The sequence below is a fragment of the Tupaia chinensis genome, unplaced genomic scaffold (genome assembly GCF_000334495.1).
Source record: "Tupaia chinensis unplaced genomic scaffold, TupChi_1.0 Scaffold000182_1, whole genome shotgun sequence".
Lineage (NCBI taxonomy): Eukaryota > Metazoa > Chordata > Mammalia > Scandentia > Tupaiidae > Tupaia > Tupaia belangeri.
Window position 1 is genome coordinate 6,699,288 of NW_006159657.1, and position 25,641 is coordinate 6,724,928.

The following is a 25,641-nucleotide window of genomic DNA, read 5'->3' on the forward strand; positions in this document are numbered from 1 at the left end:
CGGGCGGCGGGGCTGGACGGGGCGTCCTGCGGCGGGTCTGGCAGGGAGGGCGGGCCATGCGGGCGGCCCGGGGCACGGGGCCACCGGGGCCGGTGGAGATCGCCGTCGCCGTGGTGCTGCTGCTGAGTGGCGTGGGGCCGGCGCGCGGCTCCGAGGACATCGTGGTGGGCTGCGGGGGCTTCGTTAAGTCAGACGTGGAGATCAACTACTCGCTCATCGAGGTGAGCGCCCGCCCCGCGGCCCGGCCTCGCAGTGTGACCCGGGGCCAGCCTCAGCCTCAGCCTCGCTGGGCTGCGGTGGCCTCGCTCGGCACCGGGCGGTTTCACCAGCCCCACGTCCCAAGAGCCTTTTCCTTTTAAAGACTGTCCTTCCCACGGCTTCCCATACCCCTTTCCTTTATCGTAGGGTCAGCTACAAATTGGGGGGAAGGGGGTACCAGACCCAGAGTCTTCAAATTCCAGATCCCTGGAACCCAGACTCCGGATCTAAAAATTGAGATTCTAAACACCCCAGAACACAGATCCCTGGAAACTCAGATCTCCTAAGACGCATATTCTAGAATCCAGAAGCCACAGTCTCATCCCCCAAACCTCTCAATTTAGAACCTCCCAAAGGCCAAATCCACTGCCCCTTTAACTCCCTGGGATGCTTTTGTGAGGACATCGGTTCCCATCCTGTAGGTACCTGCGCAGCAGATGGTGTTGGGTTGAGGAGATGGAGACCTGTGTTTTATTTTTATCCCCCAGCCCCCTTGACTCAGTTCCTTGACCTCTGAAAACGGAGAGTTGCCAGTTGCCTTGACTGTCTTACTGGATAATATTGGACTTACATGAGAGATTCATGTAGAATTTTAAATTATGCGAAGTCCTATTAAATGCTTATCAGCCCAGAAAGCTTCAGTGAGGAGAAAGGGGGATGGATGAAGGGGTGGAAGGTCACTTTTCAGGGTAGATGGGAGGGGCCTGAGGAAGGGCTGGGCCTCTTTGCAGAGGGGAGGGCTGGAGAAGGGAAGGGAAATGGAAGGGGCAGAAATAGGTGTCTGGGAAGGGATCTGAGAGAAGAGGCTGGGAGATGCCAAAGAGAAGTGGGGAAGACCCGTCTGAAAGCAGGTCTGAGCTGCTCCAGCCCTGGCCGTAAGGGACTGAACCAGGGCCTCCTGTAGGGCAGGTTACTGAGCATGGCGGGAGGGGGGAGTGGGAAGTGGATCCCACACCCCACTAGCCTTCATCCAGGCCTTGCTCTGCGTTCTAGTAGGATGGCGTTGGGAGAAAAGCATCAGGACCCATGTCATGTGTTTCTTAAAGAAGAGAGTCAGCTGTCATCCTCAAGCCCCATACCCCCACCCTTTTGAGTCTTGGAAGATTGGGCACTTAAAGAATCTACTCACTGGCAGTGGCAAAACTTCTAGGGTCTGCTGGGTACCTGCCACCCCATGGGTCTGCTGCTCAGAGTGTGGGCACAGAGCATTTCAGAAGCTGCCTTGAAAGGCATTTTGCAACTTGAAGTGTCCTGGGGCTCTGGGGGAAGGAAAAGACAGGAGCCACGGCTGCCCTGGTAGTGATCTTCAGAGCAGAGGGCAGGTTTTGCAACCCATTATAAAGTGTGTTCCTTGAGCCCTAGGGCTGCCTGTCCAGGTGGTCTGAGACACTTTTCTAATTTCTGATGATGAAACGAGACATTTCACATATGTCCTCTGGATGTCATTTTATATTGCTACCCTGTGTTCTGAGCTGTACTTTACGCAAGAAATGTAAATAAGGTATTTCATAACTATTTCTCGATTGTGTTTTCGGTGTGCCAATGCACCTGCCTTCACTCTTCTCCAGCCTTCTTTCTGGATGTTTTTACATCATATTCATTCAGTTAACAACTGTTTATCGAGTTCCTGCATATGCTGAAGTGTTGTCCAAGATGAGGATGTAGCAGTTGAGTGAACAGAATAGACAAAAATCCCTGTTCTTCTGGAACTGACACTGTGCTGTTGGCATTCTGTTGTACTGCACTGTTTAAGGTTTTGCTTAATTTATTCATGATAGTAGCATTGCACATACATGCAGGAGAAGGAGAAGCACCGTCGACAGGTCTCGTCACGCTGCGGTTCTCTTCCTGCAGCCCTGTAGCTTGTCTGGGTCTTGGCCATGCATGCGCATGCCCAGTGTGTTTCAGGCCCAGCTGGGATCCTCACCTGTGGTCAGCTGTGGTTTTCCGTATGGCACTGACTGCGCCATCTAGGCTGGGCCAGGCCTGTACCATTAAAAAGAAAAATTATATTGACCGCCAACACTTTCCAAGCAGGAGATTTCACGTTAAAAACTTGATTCCTGATTCCTCTGAAAGGCCAGCTGATCTTTGGGCTTCCAGACTTGACTTGGTCATGTGGTGATCTGAATCTGAATCCTTTTACGTGCATGTCCCTGCCTCTTCTAGACTGGCAAATTTGCAATCCCTGATTTAAGTGAATGCATCTGCATTTCTTTATGTTCTGGAACAAATTCAGTGAGTATTTACTGAGTTCCTAGAGGAAACTGGACACTTGCAGGCGCTCTGGAATGTAAGCGGCGGTTACCCACAGAGAATTTACAATCTTCGTATTATTTCACACTGTCCCTTTCCCAAGTGTGCATGTTCTGAGTTTGTTGCTTTATACATCTGAGCTGGTAAGATTTGGCCTTGTCATTTCTGTCTCGTGGTCACAGAGCATTTTATTTTAGAGGTGAGGCTCTTAGGTGTCATCATACCCAACCTGCTTCCTTTTACAGGTGTAGAAACTGAGGCTCAGAGTGGTTGAGCCATGCATGTAAATTTAGGAAATTTTCCTTGAACCCAGTATATGCCCTGCTGATTATACCATGTTGTCTTTTTCTTCAGAGTAAATAGTGATACAAACTACCTATTTTTTTGAGTACTCTGACCAGATGCTTAAAATGTGTTGATATGAGTCAGTACAACTTCTGGGAAGGGGAGTGGCTCTCTTTTTACCCATGAAGAAGCTGAACCTCAGGAGGTTAAATGACTTGCCCAGGATCACACAGCATGTGGAAGATCTGGATATTACTTGAGCATTTTATTGGGCTAACAGTTGTTTCTGGTAATGCTCAGGACACAGGAGTGTTAGAGACACTTGAAGAGAGGACATATATTGAATGCCTTCTGCGTCTGTTTTTATTCTGAGAAAGAAATTAAATTTAGTTTCTAGATGAATGGTCTTTCAAGTCTCTGGAATCATTTAAGGTAAATAATGAAGATCGCTGGCTTTCATTTCAGATCTGCTGGTTGAGAAAATGAGATGGGTCTCAGTTTAACAAACACCTTACTAACAGTAACTTTTGAAAATTGATTTAGATTTAGAAGCTTATATGAGTAACGTGGAGACAGCCAATTAAACAAGAAAGCATAGGGAAATAAGGCTCTTGGGATAGATGTTAGATGGCTTCTAATCAGAAAAGCAAATCTCATTATTCTGGGGAGACTTTGTCTTATTCTTCTCTGTCCCCAATGCCCAGTATTAAGAGCCAATATGTATGGGGGGTAATTTTCAAAAAATCATGGAGAACTAGTGTTACCAAAAAATGATGCATAGATCCGGGACCAGCAGTTAGCGTAATGGCTATGTAGCTGGACTCCCATGTAGTTGACTGTGATTCAAGTCCCAGACCCAGTGGCTTAAACTCATGCTGGGCATGTCTGTGTGTGTGTGTACCCAAGATCCCGAGAGGAGAATGGAAGAGAAGGGATTGCGGCGTGACCATCCCCCCTGGGAGGTGATTTCTCGCTTTCTGTCTCTGTCTCTCTGGTGAATGCACGCACCCTATAGCTAAAACCTCTCCGAAACAAAACAAAACAAAACAAAACAAAAAACAAAACAAACAAAAAACAAAAACAAAACTATGCATAGATTAAAATATTTTTTGCACCAAAATAAACTTGTACTTTAATTTCATTTTCTACAAGGTTTTGAAGTCCTTAGCAAATGCATCGTGACTAGATGCACTCAGGCATAACGTGTGTGGTTAATTCTTAGAGGCCATAGTATGACTTCTGTCTTCCTTTCTTCTTTTCCAGATCAAGTTGTACACCAAGCATGGGACATTGAAATACCAGACAGACTGCGCCCCTAACAATGGCTACTTTATGATCCCCCTGTACGATAAGGTAGGAGGACAGGGCACTGCAGTCTTTACTGCTTGTCTTTTTGATAAGAAGTCATCGGTGTGCCCTGCAGGGCTGTGCTAACGGAGAATGGGTTCCCATGCCAGCAGTGCTCATCCGTTTTGTAAATTATTGGTGGAGTGTGGCAATGACAGCTGTATTCTGAGGGTGTCAACTTAGGAACTGGTTTATTGAATCCAGTGGTTCTCCAGGTCTGTGGGGACATTTTTGGTGGGTATAGCTGTGGAGAGGTGCCGCGTTCCCTGGGGAAGCCAGGAATGAAGCGAAGCATCTGCAATACTGCACAGAAGAGCTGTGTCTACTGCACCGGGGTTGAGAAACTCTGGTTTCACTGAGCCCTTTATCAGTGAGCAGCTTAAATAGTGTTGAGACAATTGTACAGGTAAGAGCTTTGTGGGGGGTGGGAGTCAAAGTCTCTAGAAGTAGACGAGGTCAGTCAGTGCCCTCTCCCACAGTTCCACCCCCCTCTGTAGTGATAATCTCTGATGGCGTTGTGACATGCGTCCTGACAGATGGCTTCCTCAGAGCTGTTAGGGTATCTGTGAGTACACACGCATATGTGTATCTGCAGATGCACACAAACACATGTGCACAGAGCTGTGTATCCACACATACCTCTACTATGTAATCTTATCCTCTCCACATTGTAGTTTTTCATTTGGAAGTACAGATTGACAGGAAGTTGCAAAAATAGTCAATAGACATAATTTTGATTATGATTTAAAAAATGTGAATTCAAATGATAGGAATTCTGCAATTTTATTTTTTTCCCCTGTTTTAGTGTCTTCCTTCCATTGGGACATTTGTTTTACTTCCTTGCTTGCTTTTAACATTAACATGTATAGATCTGCTTCTTTTTATTTTTATTTATTTATTTATTTATTTATTTATTTATTTATTTATTTATTTTTGAGAGGTTTTCGCTATAGGGCGCGAATCCCTTCTCCTCCATTCTCCTCTCAGGATCTTGGGCACACACGCACACACGCCCGGCGTGAGTTTTAAGCCACCGGGTCCGGTATGCAAACTACGGTCGACTACGTGGGAGTCCAGCGACATAGCCATTATGCTAACTGCTGGTTCCCAGCTTCTTTTTATTTTTAAAAGAGAGATTTTTGCTATAGGGTGTTTGCTCTCATCAGAGAGACAGAGAGAGAAAGAGAGATAGAAAGTGAGAAATTACCCACTGGGGGGATGGCCATGCTGCAATCCCTTCTCCATTCTCTTCTTGGGATTTTGGGCACGAACACACACACACACAGAGTGTGATTTAAGCTGCTAGGCCCAGGACTTGAACCGTGGTCAACTATGTGGAAGTCCAGCAATGTAATCATTGTGCTGTCCTCTGGTTCCTAGATCACTTCTTTTGAATGACTTTATAAGCATGCCAGAGTCAAACTCAAAAGTGTAACTTATTTAGTCACTTCTCCGTTGATGAATATACAGGCTCTTCCCTGTTGTAAAGTTATCATTGGGCGTACTGGTGGCATGGTGGTTAAGGCAGCTGGATCCCACATGGCTGACTCCATTGTTGGAGCCCCAGTCCTAGCAGCCTGCAGAAACATGCAGGGCTAGTGTGCATGCATCTCCAAAATTGTGAGAGGCGAATGGAGGAGAAGAGATTGCAGCATGGCCGCCCCTGTGGGGCTGATTTCTCACTTTCTCCCTCTCTCTTTCTCTCTGATGAGTGCCTGCACCCTATAGCAGACTAAAAAAAAAGTTATGACTAACAACACAGTAGGAAATACTCTTGAAGTTATCATGTCTTCATGCAGAAAGCATAATAATTGATTTCTAGAGGTGGATTTGCTAGCTCTTGATATCTGTTTTGTTTGTTCATTTATTTATTTTACAGTATCAGTCTCAAGAAACCAGGGCTGATAAATGAAATCTAATTTTAAGAAGTGACCTGAGTTTCTAAAGACATGTGCTAACCCTTGTTAACTGTAGGCACGTGAGGACTTGATTAGATGAAGACATGACTAGATAGGAGACTGTTTAGATAGAAGCTTCTGGTGTTCAGCTCTAGCGTGCTGCTTCTGAAGGGAATCAGGGAACTGCTGTCATTTAGAAGAACACCACTTCCGCATAGAATTTCATTTCAGGTGTAAAATTTTAGATTAAATGATAGCACTAAATGAAATTAAACTAGGGTCATCAGTGATCATTCTTTTCAATTCATTTTGTTTTCCCTTTAGGGAGATTTCATCCTGAAGATTGAGCCTCCCCTAGGGTGGAGTTTTGGTAAGTTAACTGAATAACCAGACATACTTTATAAGGGATTAGATTATATGTTGAATATTAATTTGGAACAGCAGAGTGCATAGCCCTATTAAAATGTTAAGGATTTTATTTCTCGAGTGAAGAAGGAGGGTATTTGTGCCTTTCCTTCCCTTTGTCACTTTTCAGTAGTTTGGGTTTACCTTAAATCTGCCTTAAGGTTGTCTGTCATCTTTTTGTTTTGTTTTGTTTTTGTTTTTGCTGTAGGGTATGTGCGCTCACCGGAAAGAGACAGAAAAAGAGAGAAAGTGAGAACTCACCCGTTGGGTGTTCACACTGTAATCTCCTCTCAGAGCTCTGATCTCTCGGGATTTGGGGCACACGTGCACATGTGTCCAACTTATTTCTCAAGCCACCAGTACAGGACTTGAACCGCACAGTTGGGCATGGTTCATCATCTTTTAAAAATCATTCCGTGTACCTTTTCTTTTTTTTTTTTAAGAGATTTTTGCTATAGAGCACATATGCTTGCCAGAGAGACAGTGAGAGACAGAGAGACAGAAATCAAGATATCACCCCCTGGGGGGATAGAGGTTGGCAAAGGTGCAGTCCCTTCTCTTCCATTCTCCTCTTGGGATTTTGGGCACGCACTCACATGCGCCCAGCGTGAGTTTTAAGCTGCAGGGTATAGAACTTGAACTGTGGTCGGCTATGTGGGACTCCAGTGATGTAGCCATTATGCCATCTGCTGGTCCCTTTGTGCCTGTTTTTGGCAACTCTGGCTTCATAATTTCGCTCCTTATGTGGCAGCTAGAAAGGTTTGTTTTCAGCCCCCTCAGGCTTTTTTTGACTGAATTAAAAGATATTTTATTGACAGAGATCTTATGTGTTTCTTAGAGAGAGAGAAGCAGGGAAGGAGGGAGGGAAGAGAGAAATCATGGAGCGAGCCCCACTTGATGAAAGGCAGAAAGAAATGGGGTATGATCACATCACATCCTTTTTTCTCCATTTATTCATCCCCGCAGGATTTTGAGCACAGATACACATGTTTCTGCTGTGTTTTTCAAGCTACTGGGGCTGGGATTTGAACCGCTGTCAGTTTGGTGGGATCCAGCTCCCTTAACCAGTGGGCTAGAGAGCTGGCCCTTTTTGACTGAATTAATTATAATGTTTAAACATTAAGATTTACTATAAAAATTCATATTTACAGTCTCTTAAGAATAGAAGATCCGGCAGCCTTGGGTAAGACTGTAGATCACCAGGGCAAGTTACTTCCCTGCGTTAGTGCCTCTCTTCGTATGGAGTCAGGGTAGTTATAATCCGTGCCTTACAGGGTAGCTGGGGGGTTAATGGGCTGCTGGTAAGTGTTTGAAACGACTGGCATGTAGTTAGCAAGCACTCAGCTCTTAGAAATGGCCCTACATACTTACAGACCCAAACTCAAGACTTTTCTGATAAAGGTGCCTTTTAGCATAGTTGGAGAGTTAGGAATGGGCTCGGGATCAGAAAAAGTCTTCCTTGATATAGCCAATCCTTTTGAAGAGGTGAATGCTTTGATAAACATTTTATTTATTTATTTTTTATGGAATTATACTTCCAGAAAAGGGTTCTGAACATAAGGGTATCACTAGCTGAGTTTTTTTTTTTTTTTTTTTTTTTCCAATTCCTAGAGGGCAAATGTGCTTGCCAAAGAGAGACAGAGAGAGAGAATGCACCTTCCTGTGGAGCGTGGGATGCCGCAATCCCTTGTGCTCCACTTCTCCTTCTTGTTGGAATTCTGGACACATGGATATGTGCACAGCATGTTTTTCAAGCTCTGGGCTCAAGATTCAAACGGCATATGATTCTGAGTCAGTCTTGTGGGATCTGCTTCCCTTAATGCCAAGCCATAGTGCTGGCCCCAGTGCTGAATTTTCACAAAGTGAACATATCCGTTTAATCACCACTCAGATAATGAAATATAGTGTTACCAACACCCAGCAGGGCCCTATTCCAGGTCATCAATGACCATTCTGCTCCACCTCACTCAGGGGCGACCACGGCCCTGACTTTTTGAAGTTATAGATTTGTTTTATCTGTTTTTGAACTTTAGATAAATGAAATAGGGAGTACTTTTACTGAATCTGGCTTCTTTTTCTCAATGTTGTTTGTGAGATTCATCTATGTTATGTGTAGCTCTAGTTCATTCTTATCACTGTACAGAATTCTGATGTGTGAGTATGAAGTAACTTGTCCATTCTGCTGTTGATGGACATTTGGGTTGCTTCTTGATTCTGATCACTAAGAATTGTGCTCTTGTGAACTTCCTTGGATGTATCTTTTGGTATGCAGGTTGGCATCTTTGTTGTATATCCCAGGGGACTTCAACAAGTTCCTGGAAAAATGGAATTAGAGTATGAATTAATTTTGTTGTAAAACATTGTTGAAATCTATATTTTTCATAATACGTACTTCCCATGAATTTGTTGAAGCCCTATATGACAGGAGTGAAATTGCTGATTGATAGAATTTATACATGTTCAGCTTTAGTAAAGGTATTTCTAAATGTCTGATGTGGTGCTACCAGTTCATGCTCCATTAGCAAGGTACAAGAGTTCCAGTTGCTCCATATCCTCGCCAACACTTGCCATGGTCATTCTTTTTCAGTTTAGCTATCCTTGGGTGTAGTGGTGGTATTGCATTATGGTCTTTTTGTTTTGTTTTGTTTTGTTTTCGTTTTTTCTTTTTTTTGGAGAGATTTTTGCTATAGGGCATGTGCGCTCGCCAGACAGACAGAGAGAGACAGAGAGACAGAAAGCAGGAAATCACCCCCCAGAGGGGATGGCCACGCCGCAATCCCTTCTCCTCCATTCTCCTCTTGGGATCTTGGCCATGTATGCACACGCGCCCGGCGAGAGTTTAAGCCACCGGGTCCGGGACTTGAACCGTGGTCGACCATGTGGGAGTCCAGCAACATAGCCATTACGCTAACTGCTGGTCCCTTGCATTGTGGTCTTGATTTGCATTTCTCTGAAAGTCAATGACATTGGATATGTTTTCCTATGTTTATATGTATTTGCCATTTGGAAGGCCTCTTTCTGAGATGGTTGTTCAAGTCTTTTACCCATTTTTTATTGCAGCTTCCCATTTTGTGTGTATGTATGTATAATTTTTACTTTTTCTCTTATTGCTCTTTATTCTTCCTAAGCTTTTAATAATTTAACTTTAGTTTCCATTTTGATAAACTGTTCGGCTTATGATGAAAAGTTAAATTAATTGCTGATATTGAAAATGGAGATTGTACGTAACATCCAGATTTCCAATTTTTCTGAGAAGTTTGAAGCTCTGGAAACAGTGGCCGAAGTTGAGTCATGACTGTCTCCTTTTGATATGTCATTGTCCCTACGTTGCTGGCCCTGCTTACTAATTCTTATGTGGTTCCTGTGGCATTGGAGTTTATGGTCCTGGTTCAGTGTGGCTGAACCCTCATGTCCTTGGTCAGGGGACAGATCTAGAGCCAGATTTTTGGGGTCCAATTGGGGCTGTGCCACGCACTTGACCTTGGGAGAGCCTTTAACCTTTTATCCCTCTGTAACTTTGATATCACTGTCTACCTCTTACGGTAACTGTGAGGATCGAGTGCCCTCGGCTCAGTACCTGGTGCACGGTGAGCATTCAGTAAACACAGTTATTTGGTGCTCACTGACTTTTCCGTGGGTCTATGTGGGTAACGTGGCTAAGAGACTGCTGTAAGGTTATTTCGTACTCTAGACACTGGCTCCCTCGAGGCAGGAAACCGGGTGTCTGGGGGGTGGGGAGTGAGGGAAGCTTTTCCCTCCGTACCGTTTTGTACTTTTGGGTTCTGAACCACATGAGAGTATTAAGCGTTCAAAAATAAACAAAATGAAAGCTTACCAAGGAAACGTGCTTTACCTAGCCTCACTGTGTCCCAGAACTCAAGTTGCCCTATGTCTTGTACCCCATTCCCCCTCCCCTACCTGCTTCATTCCTCAGAGCCGACGAACGTGGAGCTCTACGTGGATGGCGTCAATGACATCTGCACGAAGGGCGGGGACATCAACTTTGTGTTCACAGGATTCTCCGTGAACGGAAAGGTCTGGCTTTGGAACTTTGCCGTTGTTCACATTTGCTCCATGATATTGGTATAAGCCAAGTCTTCCCTTTACCTTTAAAAGAGTAAGCTCTCTTAACTTTAATTTCGGATCTGTGACCTTTGTGAAACTATGCAGACGTAGTGGGTGATTTCAGGGGTCCGGTGTAGGTTGCTGTTTGTCCCCCTCAGCCCCAACTGAGAGCATGGCTGTGGGAGTAGAAATGTCTGGACTGGCCTTTCCTAGGGCTGTGGAATTGGAAGAACACGCGCTGAGGGCTTGCTGTGGCTTCTGTCATCTCTGCAGGTGACACAAAGTCAGTTCCGCCCAGAGAGATTGGCATTTGCATTTGCCACCCATCCAGGAGTGTTTAAACTCAGTTTATTTATTTTATGAGCAAGAGAGAGGGACAGACAGACAGGCAGTCATACCCACAACACCATCTTCATGCTGCGATCCATCCCCAGTCTCAGCCAGCTGGGATCACAGGCATGCACGTGTGTACCCAGTGTATACAGGGAGGCCTCTGGCTGGAAGCCAGGACCCTCCCATGTGGGTCCAGCGTCACAGAATGTCACATTACCTTGGTACTGCTGGCCTAAACTCTGTATTTAAACTAATTTCTCTGAGATTGTTTTTGACTGCCTTCAGAGTGTGATTGCCAGCTTCTGGTCCAGCGTCTCAGCAGTTTCTGTCCTCTGTCCATCCAGCACCAAGACTGAGACATGCAACCTCCCTTGCTGTCTTTTCCTCCTGGAAGGCTTGTTTCTCTTTCAGCTTTACATTAGGAGAGAAGCTTTTGGGTCCCAGCCTTACGTATGGGTTCCTTATTAGAGATGGGGGCCTGGGGTACTATCTTTCTTTCTCATGATTTGTAAAATGTGATGCATTTTTTTTTTTGCGGGGGGGCTTTTGCTATAGAGCATGTATACTCACCTAAAGGACAGAGAGACAGAAAGTGAGAAACCACCCGCAGGAGGGCTGATCATGCTGTAATTCCTTCTCCCTCCATTCTCCTCTCGGGTTGTTGGAAACACACACACACACACACACACACACACACACACACACACACACACACACCTGGCATGAGTTTTAAAGCTGCAAGGTCCGGGACTTGACCCATAGTTGACTATGTGGGAGTCCAGTGATGTGACCATTATGCCACCTGCTGGTCCCAATATGGTGTATCTTTAGCTGACAGGTTTCAGGTGTGTCCAGAGAGAGTATTGCTTTACTGTCACTGTCCCCTCTCCACCCACTCCTGGGCAGGGGGCTGGTATCCACGATCTGTATCCTCTTTTCAGAGGGGTCCTTGAGAGGAGTGCTGTGCTGCCGGTGGGTCCTAAATGTCTTCTCTGCTGCAGGTCCTCAGCAAAGGGCAGCCCCTGGGGCCCGCAGGGGTTCAGGTGTCTCTGAGGAATACAGGAACTGAAGCGAAGATCCAGTCCACAGTTACGCAGCCTGGCGGAAAGTGAGTGGCACTGTGTCACCCAGCCATGTGGCTGGAGCTGGGCCGTGAGGAAGGGAAAGGGGTACTTTGATTTTAGGGAGACCTGGGTTGAGATCCTTTAAGCTGCTAACTTCATGCACGTTTGTGCCCCACAGAGCCCAAAGTTCCTTGTGTGTAAAATGAAAATCACTTGACTCATTGTGCCTAGAACTGTTGATGAGATGATGAAGTAGGAGTTAACACTCATAAAGTACCTGTTGCAGGGCCTGGCACTTAGTAGGCCCTCATTTAATGGTCCATCTGGCTCTGGAGCTTAACAGCCCACATTTGAATCCTGGCTCCCTTATTTACTAGCTATTTAACCTCAAATTAATCAATCCCTCTCTGCTTCAGTTTCCTCATTTGTTTCTTGTTTGTTTCTTTGTTTCTTTGTTTTTTTTTGAGAGGTTTTTGCTATAGAGTGCGTGAGCTCGCCAGAGAGACAGAGAGACAGAAAGCGAGAAATCACCCCCCAGGGGGGATTGCCATGCCGCAATCCCTTCTCCATTCTTCTCTCAGGATCTTGGGCATGCATACACACGTACCCAGCATGAGATTAAGCCACTGGGTCTGGGATTTGAACCGTGGTTGTTTACATGGGAGTCCAGTGATATAGCCATTACGCTATCTGGAGGTCCCCAGTTTCCTCATTTGTAAATGAAGGTAATTGTGGAACCTATCTCCCAAGGTTACTAGGAAGATTACATTAATATTATTGTATAAAATTGCCTGTCATGGAGTATGTGCTTCATAAACATTACCTCAATATAGGTTAGCTCAGCTATGATTTTAAAAGTCATCTTACTACTGTATTATATTAGAACTCTTTCATAGTTAGAACTGATGATTATTTAACTTTGCTGAGTAAAAAAAAAAAAAATTAATTTACTATATAGAGCATGCACTTGCCAGAGAGAGGCAGAGAAGGAGAGAAAGAGAGAAAGTGAGAATGCACCCCCAAGGGGGGATGACCACGCCACAGTCACTTCTCTGTTCTTCTCTTAGGGTTTTGGGCATAGCATGCATACGTGCTGGCATGTTTATCAAGCCACTGGGTCTCTAACTGTAACTACACAGTCAGCCATGTGGGATCCAGCTGCCTTCACCACCATGCCACCTGGCTAGCCCCAGCTGAGTTAAATTTAAAGCATTTATTTAATAGATTTATATAGTTGAATTGTAAGTGCGCATGGATGTGTCAAGATTGATGCTAAACTAGTTCAAATGTAATTTGGAAAGCATTTAAATCATCCCTAACTACTTCAATATATAGAACTGGCCGAATTTCAAAATGGAGAAGTGTGTAATGAGTCTGTTAGTAAGTCATCCAATTTAAAAGTTATTGTTGAAATTATTTTTTATTTTAAATTAAAATTTCTTTCTTTCTTTCTTTCTTTCTTTCTTTCTTTCTTTCTTTCTTTCTTTCTTTCTTTCTTTCTTTCTTTTTTTTGGAGAGGTTTTTGCTACAGGGCACGTGTGCTCGCCAGAAAGACAGAGACAGAGAGACAGAAAGCGAGTAATCACCCCTCGGGGGGATGGCCATGCCTCAGTTCCTTCTCCATTCTCCTCTTAGGATCCTGGGCATGCACACACACACTCATGCCTGATGTGAGTTTAAGCCACTGGGTCTGGGACTCGAACTGTGGTTGATTACATGGGAGTCCAGCGACGTAGCCATTACGCCATCTGCTGGTCCCCTATTTTAAATTAATTTCTGTAAGACAGACAGAGGCAAATGAGGAGACAGACACTCTCAATAGGGTCCCCATGCCCCAGTCCATCCCTGTCTCAGCTGGCCTGGATCGTGGGCACACGCATACCCACGTGCTCAGGAAGGTCCCAGGGCGTGAACCCAGGACCTTTCCTATGTGGATCCAGTTGCATAACTGTTGCTTCACCATCTGACCCCTATTTTACTTTTAAAAAACATTTACTTCTTGGTTGGTGTCTCTCCAACTCTGGTATGTAGGAGGATCATGGAGCTGTAATATTTTTCTAGGCTGGTAGTCTGTTATTGACCTTATGGGAAAAAGTGACTTTATCTTTCGGAGTCTCTTTTATTCACACTAAACCAACATGATGATATTAAGTTGCAGCACTGGGAAACTATGAAAATGAAGTAAAAGCTAACTCCAACTAAGCCCAAAATCAAATGGCAATTTCAATTTTATGGTAGCAAAGTGATTTCTAAGCCCCATGCAGTTATTACAGGCAACATTTGATATAATCAGATACCACACAGAAGAAGGAGTTGAATACTCTTATAGTTCATTTCACTAGAATTAGCCCTTTAATTGTCAGGTGCTTTGCAAATGTAAAGAATTAAACAGGTCAGAATCCTGGCAGTAGCATTTCCAGTCTCAGCTTGGCTCCATCTGGCCAGTCTTTGCCAGTACCTATGAGAGAAATCTTTATCAGTTTCTGGTTTCTCCTTGGTTGCTTTTGCACAAGAGCTCAGGATGGCTTATATCAGGGGACTTCAGAAAGTTCACAGGGAAATGGAGTTCAAGTATAAATTTATTTTGGTGCTCCCTCCCCCCCCAAAAAAAATTGAAATCCATGCAGAGATTTTTCATAATATACTCTTTTTGAATTTTTTTGAAGATTCCCCCTTGTGTTTGTTACTGACAACAGGTCTAAACTCTTTTGTGTAGAGTTCAAAACTTGTCATTTGTTCTGTCTTCATGCTGTGTTAGCATGGCCTCAGCCGGTGGATCTGTTCCCTGTCCTTCACATGACTCCTCCCATCCTGCATCTCTTCCATAGACCCCTCCCTTCTCCTCTCCCTCTAGCTTATTTAAGTGCCTATCGGCAAACCCAGTCGAATGTTCAGTGACTGATCCCTGCTGCACTATAATGACTGTTGTTATGCCAGAACTCCTTGAGATGAAGGGAAACATAAACCCTCCTCCTCTTTCTGGAACACCCTCCTGGCACACAGGAAGTGCCCCAGAATTGTTCCTTTGATGCAGATTTGTGCAGTGAAGGGTTGGGTTTCATTCATGCTCATTTAACTAGCTCATGGCAAGTTTGTGATAATGCAAACATAATTTTCTGTGCTGCCGCTGTCATAAAATGAGAAATATTTGGGTTGTTTGGAGAAAGTGAAATGCTGTTTTGTATTTCTTAGGTTTGCATTTTTTAAAGTTCTTCCTGGAGATTATGAAATCCTTGCAACTCATCCGACCTGGGCATTGAAAGAGGTGAGCACATCAGCTGCGCCCGTAACCTTTCTGATGAGGTGCTAGATGGGGGCAAATGTAGGCTTTCAGTTTTAGGATCTGAGATGAACTTACGGCTTTCCTAGAAAGAGAGGAAGAAACAGTGTGGTGGTGATGAGTTGGGTGGGGTCTGTGTGATCGCACTTCCTCACGGTGGCAGGTGGTGCTTGCTTGGTCTAGTTTTAGGTGACAGTGTTGCCTTCTTGCTGTGAAATAGGTGTTATAACTATGGCTATTTTAAGCTAAATCAACACCAGAAGCCACTGATGAGCTTCATGTTTTTGTTCTTTTCTAAAACAGAAATCTATAAATACACTAAACATTCTAGAGGCTGTTGCACATATGCCCAAGGAAAATGTACTAGGAATGTTTATTGCAGCTTTGTTTGTAATAGCAAACTATTGTAAACAACCTAAGATGCCTGCTAAGGGAAGAAGGGATTATGGTTTCGTCACACAGTGGAATTTGGTGCGTCTGCGGTAACAAGTGAACCAGAGCTGCGCACAGCAACATAGCAGTGTTTACAAAGTCGAAGGACACGTGATTGAAAACTCTCATGATAATGGCATTTATGGATACAGTCTCACACAGGAAATGCTAAAGACATGCTTGGGAATGGCAAACCAAGGCCATGATGATGTTGAGGACCATAGAGGGTGGGAGGGGAGTAGGTGTGGGGTATACCAGGGTGTTGAATTGTATTTCTACTCTTACTGTTTTAGTTGGTTAGAGGGAATAATATAGGTATTCTTTGGTTTTGCCTTTTTTTTTTTTTTTTTTTTTTAGTTATTTTGCCATAATGCATGTACTTTGCCAGAGAGAGACAGTGAGAAGGAAAGTAAGAAATCACCCCTGAGTAGGGATAGCCATCCCTACTCCATTTTCTTCCTGGGATCTTGGTCATGCATGTACATGTACCTTGCATGATTTTTAAGCCATCAAGTCTGGAACTTGAACTACAGTTGACCATGTGGGAGTCCAGCACCTTAACCACCATGCCATCTGCTGGCTCAGGTGTTTGTTATAGTATTCTTTATATCTTTTTGTTTGACTGAAATAGTTTATAAAATTTTCTAAAATTTCAGAGAAAGGAAGAAACATACTAGTGAGGTTCTATAATAACTATGAAGAAACAAATTGAAATAAGATAAGATTTAAAGGATATTTTGACACATTAGGTTTTGTATTAGTTTTGAGACTATCTCATTTTTACTGAAAAAACAGAATAAGATTTTTTTTTTTTTGAGAGGGTTTTGCTATAGGATGCATGTGTGTGCCAGAAAGACAGAAAGAGACAGAGAAACAGAAAGTGAGAAATCACCCCTCAGGAAGGATGATCATGCCACAGTCCCTTCTCCTCCATTCTCCTCTCGGGATGTTGGGCACACATGCACATGTGCCCGGTGTGAGTTTCAAGCCGCTGAGCCTGGGACTCAAACCACGGTCGGCCCTGTGGTAGTCCAGTGACATAACCATTATGCTGTCTACTGGTCCTGGAATTTTATATATTATTAATACTCTCCCCAGTTAATATTTTAGCTTAAGCATGTTCTCATGCCATTGGACACTTGACAGATGTTTCCTTGGGGGAATGAACGTCTTTTCCTGTTGTAGGCGAGCACCACTGTGCGAGTGACCAACTCCAACGCCAACGCGGCCAGTCCCCTCATAGTTGCTGGCTACAATGTGTCTGGCTCTGTCCGAAGCGACGGGGAGCCTATGAAAGGCGTGAAATTTCTTCTCTTTTCTTCCTTAGTAACCAAAGAGGTAAGCAGAGAGCAGTAAAGAACAAGAGAGGGTGGGCGCGGGGGTGGGGAGATGGGGGTTACAAACTAGACCGTACTGTTTAAAATGCAGGGTCAGGTGGATTTACAGATTAACAATTAAGAACATTCTGTGTCCTGCTTGGCTCATAAGAAGTTGAATGTCTACAGAGTTCCATGGGAACTGCACAGACGTTGAAATCAGATAGTCAGGTTCGAACAAACCCCAGGTCCAATCAGATGCCTCCGATCAGCTGGGTGACCTTGGGCCAGTCCCTGTGCTACCTGAGCCTGCTTCCTTATCTGGAGAACAGTGACTCACTGTAGGGAAGGACAGATATGGCAATTTTCCCCGGAAGACCCTGCCACTTCTTGACCTTTCACCTTGGATGTGAAGGTCTTGTTCCTTGTGTCTATACTAATATGTCCTAGATTTCAGAAAGGTGACTTAAAACTTACCTAAAGCCTCCTCTGGCGGGGCTGGTTGATGGTGATCAGAACGTGCCCAGTGGGTGGAAAAGGCTGTCTGTTTCCCCGGCGTAGGACGTCCTGGGCTGCAACGTCTCTCCAGTGCCTGGGTTCCAGCCCCAAGATGAGAGCCTGGTGTACCTGTGCTACGCGGTCTCCAAAGAAGATGGCTCGTTTTCCTTCTATTCCCTGCCGAGCGGAGGCTATACCGTGGTGAGTGAAGAGGTTTCTGTTCTGTTTGTGTTGGGGCCCTTCTTTTAAGTTTTACTTCTTCCATTTCTTCAATTAGAGGGCAAAATAGCGAGAGACCACATCACCCCCAACAAGGTCTTCATGTTCTGATCTACCCCAGTCTCAGCTGGCCTGGATCATGGGCTCATGTGTGCACGTCGTATATGCCTAACAAGGTCTCAGGATGTGAACCCAGGTCCTTGGCCATGTAGGTCCAGGTGTGTGACCACTGCACCACCACCTGCCCTTGTTAGGCATTCTCATGACACAGTAATAGCCTATGCTGTTTGACTGTTAAAGAACAAATGGTGGTCTGTGTTCTGTGAACACTATGTCCAGCAGTCACTGCAGGTTCCACCCCTCATCACAGCTGTACAAGTGCAGGACTTCCTCTTTTGTTTTTTTTTTTTTTTTTAAGAGACATTTTTGGTACAGGACATGTGTGCTCACTGGAGACACACAGAAAAACAGAGAGACAGAAAGCGAGAAATCACCCCCAGGGGGAATGGCCATGCTGCAATCCCTTCTCCATTCTCCTTTCAGGATTTTGGGCATGCATGCACACGTGCCCAGTGTGAGTTTAAGCTGCTGGGTCCTGGACTTGAACCGCTGTCGACTGTGTGGAAGTCCAGCGAGATAACCATTACTCCATTTGCTGGTCTCAGGACTTCCTCTTAAAATGGGCCGCAGTTAGGATGGATGTTTCTCTTGACCTGTCTTACCTCTTGTCTTTTATGGGCTACTAGGTCAATTCTGAAACTTGATGGTTGAATCATGTAACTGGTTCTTCGCCATTAACAGACTCTTCCTTCCAGATTCCATTCTATAGAGGGGAGAGAATCACCTTTGATGTTGCGCCGTCCAGACTCGACTTTACTGTGGAGCATGACAGCCTGAAAATCGAGGTGAGACCTTCCTGTCTTCCAGAGGGATAGGTGTGTGAATGCCCATCCCTAGGTACAGGTGTTGCAAACCATTTTTTTTTTTTTTTTAATAAAAAAAACCCAACCCTTATTTTATCCAGATGCTTGTTAGAAAAGACGGAACCTTATACTGTGTTCTGATTTAGTCCGGGATCCACTGGATAGCTTGCCTCTTCTGACATAATGTCTCTTTACCTTAGAGAACTGGAGTTGTAGTTGTCTCTACCCATTCAGTGCGTGTGCTTACTGAGGGCCAGTGACATCCACTTCAGGTGCCGCTCTAGGACTGGGATTGTATTAATAGTTGAAACCAAAATGAGGCAAATGTTGCAGTCCCTGTGCAAGTCATGTTCCTTTTTTTTTTGTTTTTGAGAGTTTTTTGCTATAGGGCATGTGCATTCGCCAGAAAGACAGAGAGAGACAGAGAGACAGAAAGCGAGAAATCACCCCCCAGGGGAGATGGACACACTGCAATCCCTTCTCCTCCATTCTCCTCTTGGGATCTTGGGCATGCATGCACATGGGCCTGGTGTGAGTTTAAGCCACCGGGTCTGGGGCTCAAACCATGGTCGACTACGTGGGAGTTCAGCGACATAGCCATTACACTAACAGCTGGTCCCCCAAGTCATGTTCTAATGACAGAAGGAGGTAGTACATGTATAGAGAAGTAAGTTAGAAAGTATGAGGGAACTTCAAAATTTTTCTAGAAAAGTAGAATTAAAGTATTGAGTTTATTTTGGTGCAAGGTTTTTGAAATCCATGCATACTCTTTGTAGTATGTATTTTCTGTGAAGTCTTCAAAGACCCCACAGATCTTAGAAGGTGGTGAGTGTCCGCCTGGGAGGTGAAGCAAGAATGGACATCAGACAGTTTCAGGGTGGAGAACAGGCTTGCAAGTTTGGATGTTGCTTGGCGGGTGGGGGGTGTCCCTTAAGTCCTCACCGTGAAGGTGACATTTGAGCCACAATCTGAGGGGAATAATGAACAATAATGAACTCACTCCTGCATCTGGGACTGGCGGGTGCTAAGGTCCCAAGGCACAAGCACGTCCCAGGAGAGCAGTGTGGCCGGAGTGGAGGGCACGAGAAGGGGGGGAGGGACAGAGAGGGTCGGAGGCGATGGGCAGATTGCGCACGGCCTGGTGGGCCACTTTGCTTGTCACTCTGGGTGAGGATTGCTACACTGGAAGTTTCTGCGTGGAGGAGAGGCGTGAACTCTCTGGCTGCTGTGCCGAGAATAGTTTTTGGGGGGCCAGGGTGGAAGTGAGGATCAGTTAGGAGCCTGTGTAGTAAACCAGGCAAGAGCTAATGGAGCTTGAACCACGTGATAGGAGCCGATGGTGTGAGGGGTGGCCCGATGAACTCCCTGGACCCTAAAATAGATGGTAAATTTATTTTTCATCACATTTATGTCGTCTTTAATTACATAAGTGGAAAATGGTTACTGTAAAAAATTTGCTAGATAGAGCAAATCCCAAAAGAAAATACTATTCTTTTGTAAATGGACCACCCAGTGTTAGAGTTATTGAAAAAAATTATATTTTAATCGTTTTCTTTTAATGTTCCATTTGAAAGTACTGTGTTAAAATAGCTGGAGCCGGCAGGAGCTAGCTTTCAGGTCACAGGCACAGCGGGGTGCTGACTGCATGTTAAGATTCAGTAAAGCGGTTGACTGTTGTGCTGTGCTGGGGGATGTGGTGGGGAGAGGATGGGGTGGGGAGAAGATGAGGTCTTCACTTGCTCCCAAGGACTTTCAGAGCAGGGTGTAGTCAGGTGTGTGTGTGTGTGTGTGTGGGGGGGGAGGGGGAGACATTCCCAGATTGGCCAAATACACTTTTTTAAAAAAGGATTCTGCCTTAAGCTATGTGCTCTTGCCAGAGAGAGAGGGAGTGACAGCGGGAGGGAAAGTGAGAAATGACCCCCTCTGGGGGTGGCCATGCCACAGTCCCTTCTCCATTCTCTTCCCAGGATCTTGGGCACTAATGCACATGTGCCCAACATGATTTTTAAGCCACTGGGTCCGGACTCGAACCACGGTTAACCTTGTGGGAGTCCAGTGACATAAGCACTATGCCATCTGCTCACCTCCCCCAAATACATATTTTTAAACAGAGATGAATGATGGAATTTTCAGGAATGAGAGCCTGAAAGTCCCATGACATCAGGAGCCCCTTAGTGTTTTACTCTTTCCTGTTTTTCTAATGTGTGATTTAGTGCTTAACACATAGTAGGCTCTCCTTGGGTTATTGGAAAAGTCATGAAGCATTTTTGCATAGAAAAACATAGAAAATACAGCATAGTTTTTTCTGACAACACAATAATAACAGTGTTTATTGAGTTGTATATGAATTAATTAGTAGGGAAACAGACTGGGTGGACCGCATCTTTTTGTAAGGGTCAGTAGTGCCACCTGGGGCCAGCAGGTGGTGTAGAGGTTACGGCGGCTGAATCCCACCTGGCCAACTGTGTAGTTCAAGTTCTGAGCCGGTGGCTTGAAAACCAGGCCACCTACTTGTGTGTGCATGCCCAGAATCCCAAAAGGTGAATGGAAGAGAAAGGATTGCAGTGTGGTCATGCCGCATGGGGGTGCTTTCTCACTTTCTCTGTCTCGAGCAAGTAAGTGCATGTGCCCTCTAGCAGGTTTTGAAAAAAGAAATTAAAAAAATAAAGAAAGTCTACCTGAATAAAGATGAAGCTTTCATTATTTTAAGCCCCGTGGCAGGTACTGTTGTGTGTATGCCATTAGGAGGCACTTCCTGAGTGCCTGCCCTGAACCTGGTGGCTAAGGCACCTTCATTCTGGCGGGAGGGGGACAGGTAGAAGAGGACATTTCAGATACTGCTGAACTTGATGAAAGTAATGAAGTGGGTGAGTGGTGATAAGTTGGAGGGCGGCTGGGACTCAGCGACCGCAGAGGGACTGCAGGCAGGTGCCCCTGGGCGAGTGGGCATTGCAGAGGAAGCACTTGGTCATGTGTGTCTTGGCAGCAACTGGGCTGAATCCAGTGGTCCAGGCAGAGTTCACAGGACCTGGTTCAGGCTGAGGTGGTGACAGGAGGGAGACTTGAGCCTTTGTCCACATGGAATCCACAGGACTGATTGATACTGGGGGTGTGGGGAGGGGGGTCAAGGAATCACTGGGGTTTGTGTTTGCGAGGCCAGAGGAAGAGAGAGCTCACCAAAGTGGGGATGTCGAGAGGGCAGGAGGTGGAGTGGGGGCAAGGCAACTTGGGCACATCTAGACCTCCTTTTTATCCAGCTCTCTCGAAAGGTTGGGAACACAGCAGAGAGGGCAGATGCAGGAACTTGGGAGTGAGCGTGGCTGGGAGGAGGCTGACGAGGCAGGCGTGGCAAGGGGGGCGCGGCTGAGGGACTTCAGAGGCTCCAGCATACTTAACACATGCCATTTTCTTCCTGCCTCGTTTTCTAGCCTGTGTTCCACGTCATGGGATTCTCTGTCACTGGGAGGGTCTTGAATGGACCCGAAGGAGAAGGTGTCCCAGAGGCAATAGTCACTCTGAACAACCAGATCAAAGGTGGGTAGGACTGCTGGCCCTGGGCCTATTGGCCAGTGCTGTTTTGGGGTCACCGGAGAAAACAGGCAGGAACATAATCTCCATGACCATGTGAAAACAGCCTTTGTCACCCGCGTTCTTGTGTGTGTGTATGTGTGTGTGTGTGTGTATAAGGGTATGCAGTCGTTTGCAGCTCAGCTTTTGTTTGTGTGTTTTTATTGTACAGTCAGGACAAAAGCTGATGGCTCCTTCCGCCTGGAGAACATAACCACAGGGACATACACCATCCACGCTCAGAAAGAGCACCTCTACTTCGAAACCGTCACGATCAAAATCGCACCCAACACGCCTCAGCTGGCTGACATTATTGCCACGGGGTAAGCTCGATGAGTCCAGATCTGGAAGTGCCGGTGACCATCCGGCAGCCAGCATGGGGCAAAACGACCTGCAATCTGAACACGTGCTTCGGCCGGGGTGCCTGTCAGTCGCTGACACCTGTCTAGAAACTCAGTTTGGCTTCTTTAGGATTAGTGCTAGATCTTAGAAACTGAAGGTACTTATGTGTTGGATGCCTACAGAAAATCATTGCTTCATAGTTAAAATGGATTGCTTAATTAGGAAAAGATCTTTCATGTCTGACTGCGCATCTGTGGGCCCTTTCTTTACTTATTCCTCGAGGACTTCGGAAGATGGTCTAGTTGCCCGAGAGAGCTTGTTGGACGACATTCAGGTCATTGGTGTAGTTATTCCCACCTACGCAGTTACTTGTTGGAACCACATCAGGGGACAGCCTGTGGTTGTAATCTGTAGTTTATCATCTGAAGCTCTTCGGGGAGTGTGTGGACTAGCCCAAGTTAAAACGCGCTGTAAGTGCAATACTTACTTAGCGCATGCGCACAGAAGAATTCAGAGTACCTCATTAATTCAGTACGAAAATTAGAAATGCAGATTATCTCAATAACTCTTCATATTGATTTCATGATGAAGTGATTGTATTTTGGATTATTGGGTTAAATAAAATATGGTTCTGAGAGCCCAGGCCTTGGAATTAGACTGGGACTCTTCCTGTCCCCTGAGTGTGACATAGAATGGGGATACTGCCTTCTTCCTTTGACAGCAGCAGGTGCTCACAGTGAGACCGCAGCTTAGCAGGAGGGGTGCAGGGCCTGCTGAGGGCAGGGGCCACGTGAGCAGAGGCGGGCAGGGGTGCTGGGGTGTAAAGTACTGGGCAGGGGAAAGAAAGGGAGGAGGCTGGGATGGCTGGGACGGCAGCTGTCAGGGGCCTCCTTGCACCACATTGGAAGATAAGGGCTTTCTCTTCCAGGGCCAAGGGGCCGAGGCTGGCTTTGAGCATCAAAGTAATATGGTTTGATTTTAGTGTTCAGTAGAGCACTCTTGTGGAATGGAGGAGGGTGGCTTTGAAGGGGACCATAGTTGGGTGCAGGAGGCCTGAAAGTGGAGCTGACCAGGGCTTGCCTTGTAGGGAAGTCAAGGGCAGACAGGAAATATACGTAGGGGTTCTAGCCGGAGGCCAGATGGCAGAGGTGTCCTGGCTGGGTGGGAAGAGGTGATGAGGACTGGTTTGCGGCTGTGTGGGTCTGTAGGACCACTAGGTGGAGCTCTCCAGTAGATGCTCCGTAGATTGTAAATCCTGAACCTGTTTATGTGAGTACAGGTAGGGGCAGGAGAACAGGCAACCCGACGTGGAATGCCACGTTTGAAGGGTGGCCCCAGGAGGACCCAGGGCAGGTGGGGTCTAGGGCCCAAGGGAGTTTTAGGCACAAGGTCGAGCTGGCCAGGCTAGCCAGGGTGCAAAGCCCTGGAAAACACAGTCGGCTGCCTTTGCTACTGGGGAGACCACAGTGGCATTCTCTGTAGACACTGGGGGTCAAGGTCAGGGGATTCAATGGGAATGGGAGGTGAGGAAGCAAATCACCCTCTGAAGGTAATTCTTGGATTTAAGCTGCCCCGCCTTTCAGCACACTTGAGCAACTACTTTGGGCGAGGCCCTGTGGTGAATGTCGGGCGTGGGAAGGTTCTTTACCAAGTTCATAGAATATGCGTATTATGAGAAAAACCACGTATGAACTTCAAAATTTGTGGGCACCAAAATAAACTTGTACTTTAATTCTATCTTGCCATGAACTTTTTAAAGTCCCCTCATGTAACCAAGCCAAGCCAGTATTGTGATGGGGACAGACGCAGGACAGGTATGTTTATGACTATGCACGGCGGGACATGTTATGCAGGGAAGGCCAGGTGTGCAGAGAAGACCTGATTTTCATCGGGAGCTCTGCAAGGGCTCTGGGGCGCTGAAACCTCAGGGAAGACCGGCAGTTAAGGAGGTGAACTTCCCCAACAAGGGGAATGCCATGGAGGGCAGAGAGAGGATCTGGAGGACAGCCAGCGTGGCTGGAGGCGGTTGGCGATGCGGGAGAGCTCTGTGGCCTTGTGGCCGAGTGTGGGATGGGCTGTGCTCCCTGAATGCAACGGAAAATAGCTCAGAGTTGTCAGCAAGGGAGTGATACGGATTATGGCATTTTTAAAGGTTGTTTTCATTCCTGGCTGCTGTGTAGAGAATGGATTGGAGGGAAGCTAGAGAGCAGTGGAGGGGCCAGATGGGAGCCATTGCTGTTGTCTGGAGGAGATACGGCCGTGCCGGGATCAAGGGCTGCCAGGGGCAGGAGCAGCAGTAGATAGATTCGATAGGTCACGTGCAGAGAGTCAGTAGGTGGTTAGAGTCTCGGGTTTCGTATTTGAGCAGCTGGGCAGATAGAGGAGGTGTGATTCAGAGATGGGGGGATGTATGTATGTATTATTTATTTTCTAATTTATTTTATTTAAAAGTTTTTTCTTCTGTTTTCGTTGAGAGGTTTTTGCCTTAGGGCATGTGTAGTCACCAGAGAGAGAGACACACAGTGAGAGGGAGAATGAAAAATCAGCCCTCTGGGGGATGACTGTGCTGCGGTCCCTTTTCTTCCATTCTCCTCCCGGGATCTTGGGCATGCACGCACATGTGCCTGGCATGATTTTTTTTTTTTTTTTTTTGAGAGGTTTTTGCTATAGGGCACGTGCGTTCACCAGACAGACAGAAACAGAGAGATAGAAAGCGAGAAATCACCCCTCAGGGGGGATGGCCACGCCGCAATCCCTTCTCCTCCATTCTCCTCTTGGGATCTTGGGCACGCACGCACACGTGCCCGGCGTGAGTTTAAGCCACCGGGTCCGGGACGCGAGCCGTGGTTGACTACGTGGGAGTCCAGGCATAGCCATTACGCTAACTGCTGGTCCCCCCCGGCGTGATTTTGAAGCATATCTGGGACTTGAACCCCGATCAGCCATGTGGGAGTCCAGCGACATAACCACTATACCCTGCCCTCAGCAGGCCCTGCACCCCTCCTGCTATACCGCCTGGTCCCTTTTCTAAAAAAAAATAGTTATTTAGGGACCAGCAGATGGTGTTTAATAGTTAGGTCGCTGGGCTCCCAAGTAGTTGACCATGACATCGCTGGACTCCCGCATAGTTGACCATGGTTTGAGTGCCAGATC

General features: G+C 46.1%; 1 protein-coding gene across 1 annotated transcript in view; it reads left to right on the forward strand.

Moving 5' to 3' along the window:
• The first annotated feature begins 17 nt into the window (after positions 1–17).
• The window catches only part of LOC102483196 (nodal modulator 1), a 67,639-nt gene continuing 42,015 nt past the window's right edge, over positions 18–25,641 (forward strand). Inside the window, exons 1-11 of the mRNA XM_006146569.3 lie at positions 18–221; positions 4,063–4,152; positions 6,369–6,414; positions 10,384–10,484; positions 11,849–11,955; positions 15,104–15,176; positions 16,809–16,961; positions 17,501–17,638; positions 18,472–18,561; positions 22,008–22,113; positions 22,319–22,469. Coding sequence (XP_006146631.1) covers positions 57–221; positions 4,063–4,152; positions 6,369–6,414; positions 10,384–10,484; positions 11,849–11,955; positions 15,104–15,176; positions 16,809–16,961; positions 17,501–17,638; positions 18,472–18,561; positions 22,008–22,113; positions 22,319–22,469 — 1,220 coding nt within the window. The 5' untranslated portion in view covers positions 18–56. The remainder of the gene's footprint in view (positions 222–4,062; positions 4,153–6,368; positions 6,415–10,383; positions 10,485–11,848; positions 11,956–15,103; positions 15,177–16,808; positions 16,962–17,500; positions 17,639–18,471; positions 18,562–22,007; positions 22,114–22,318; positions 22,470–25,641) is intronic.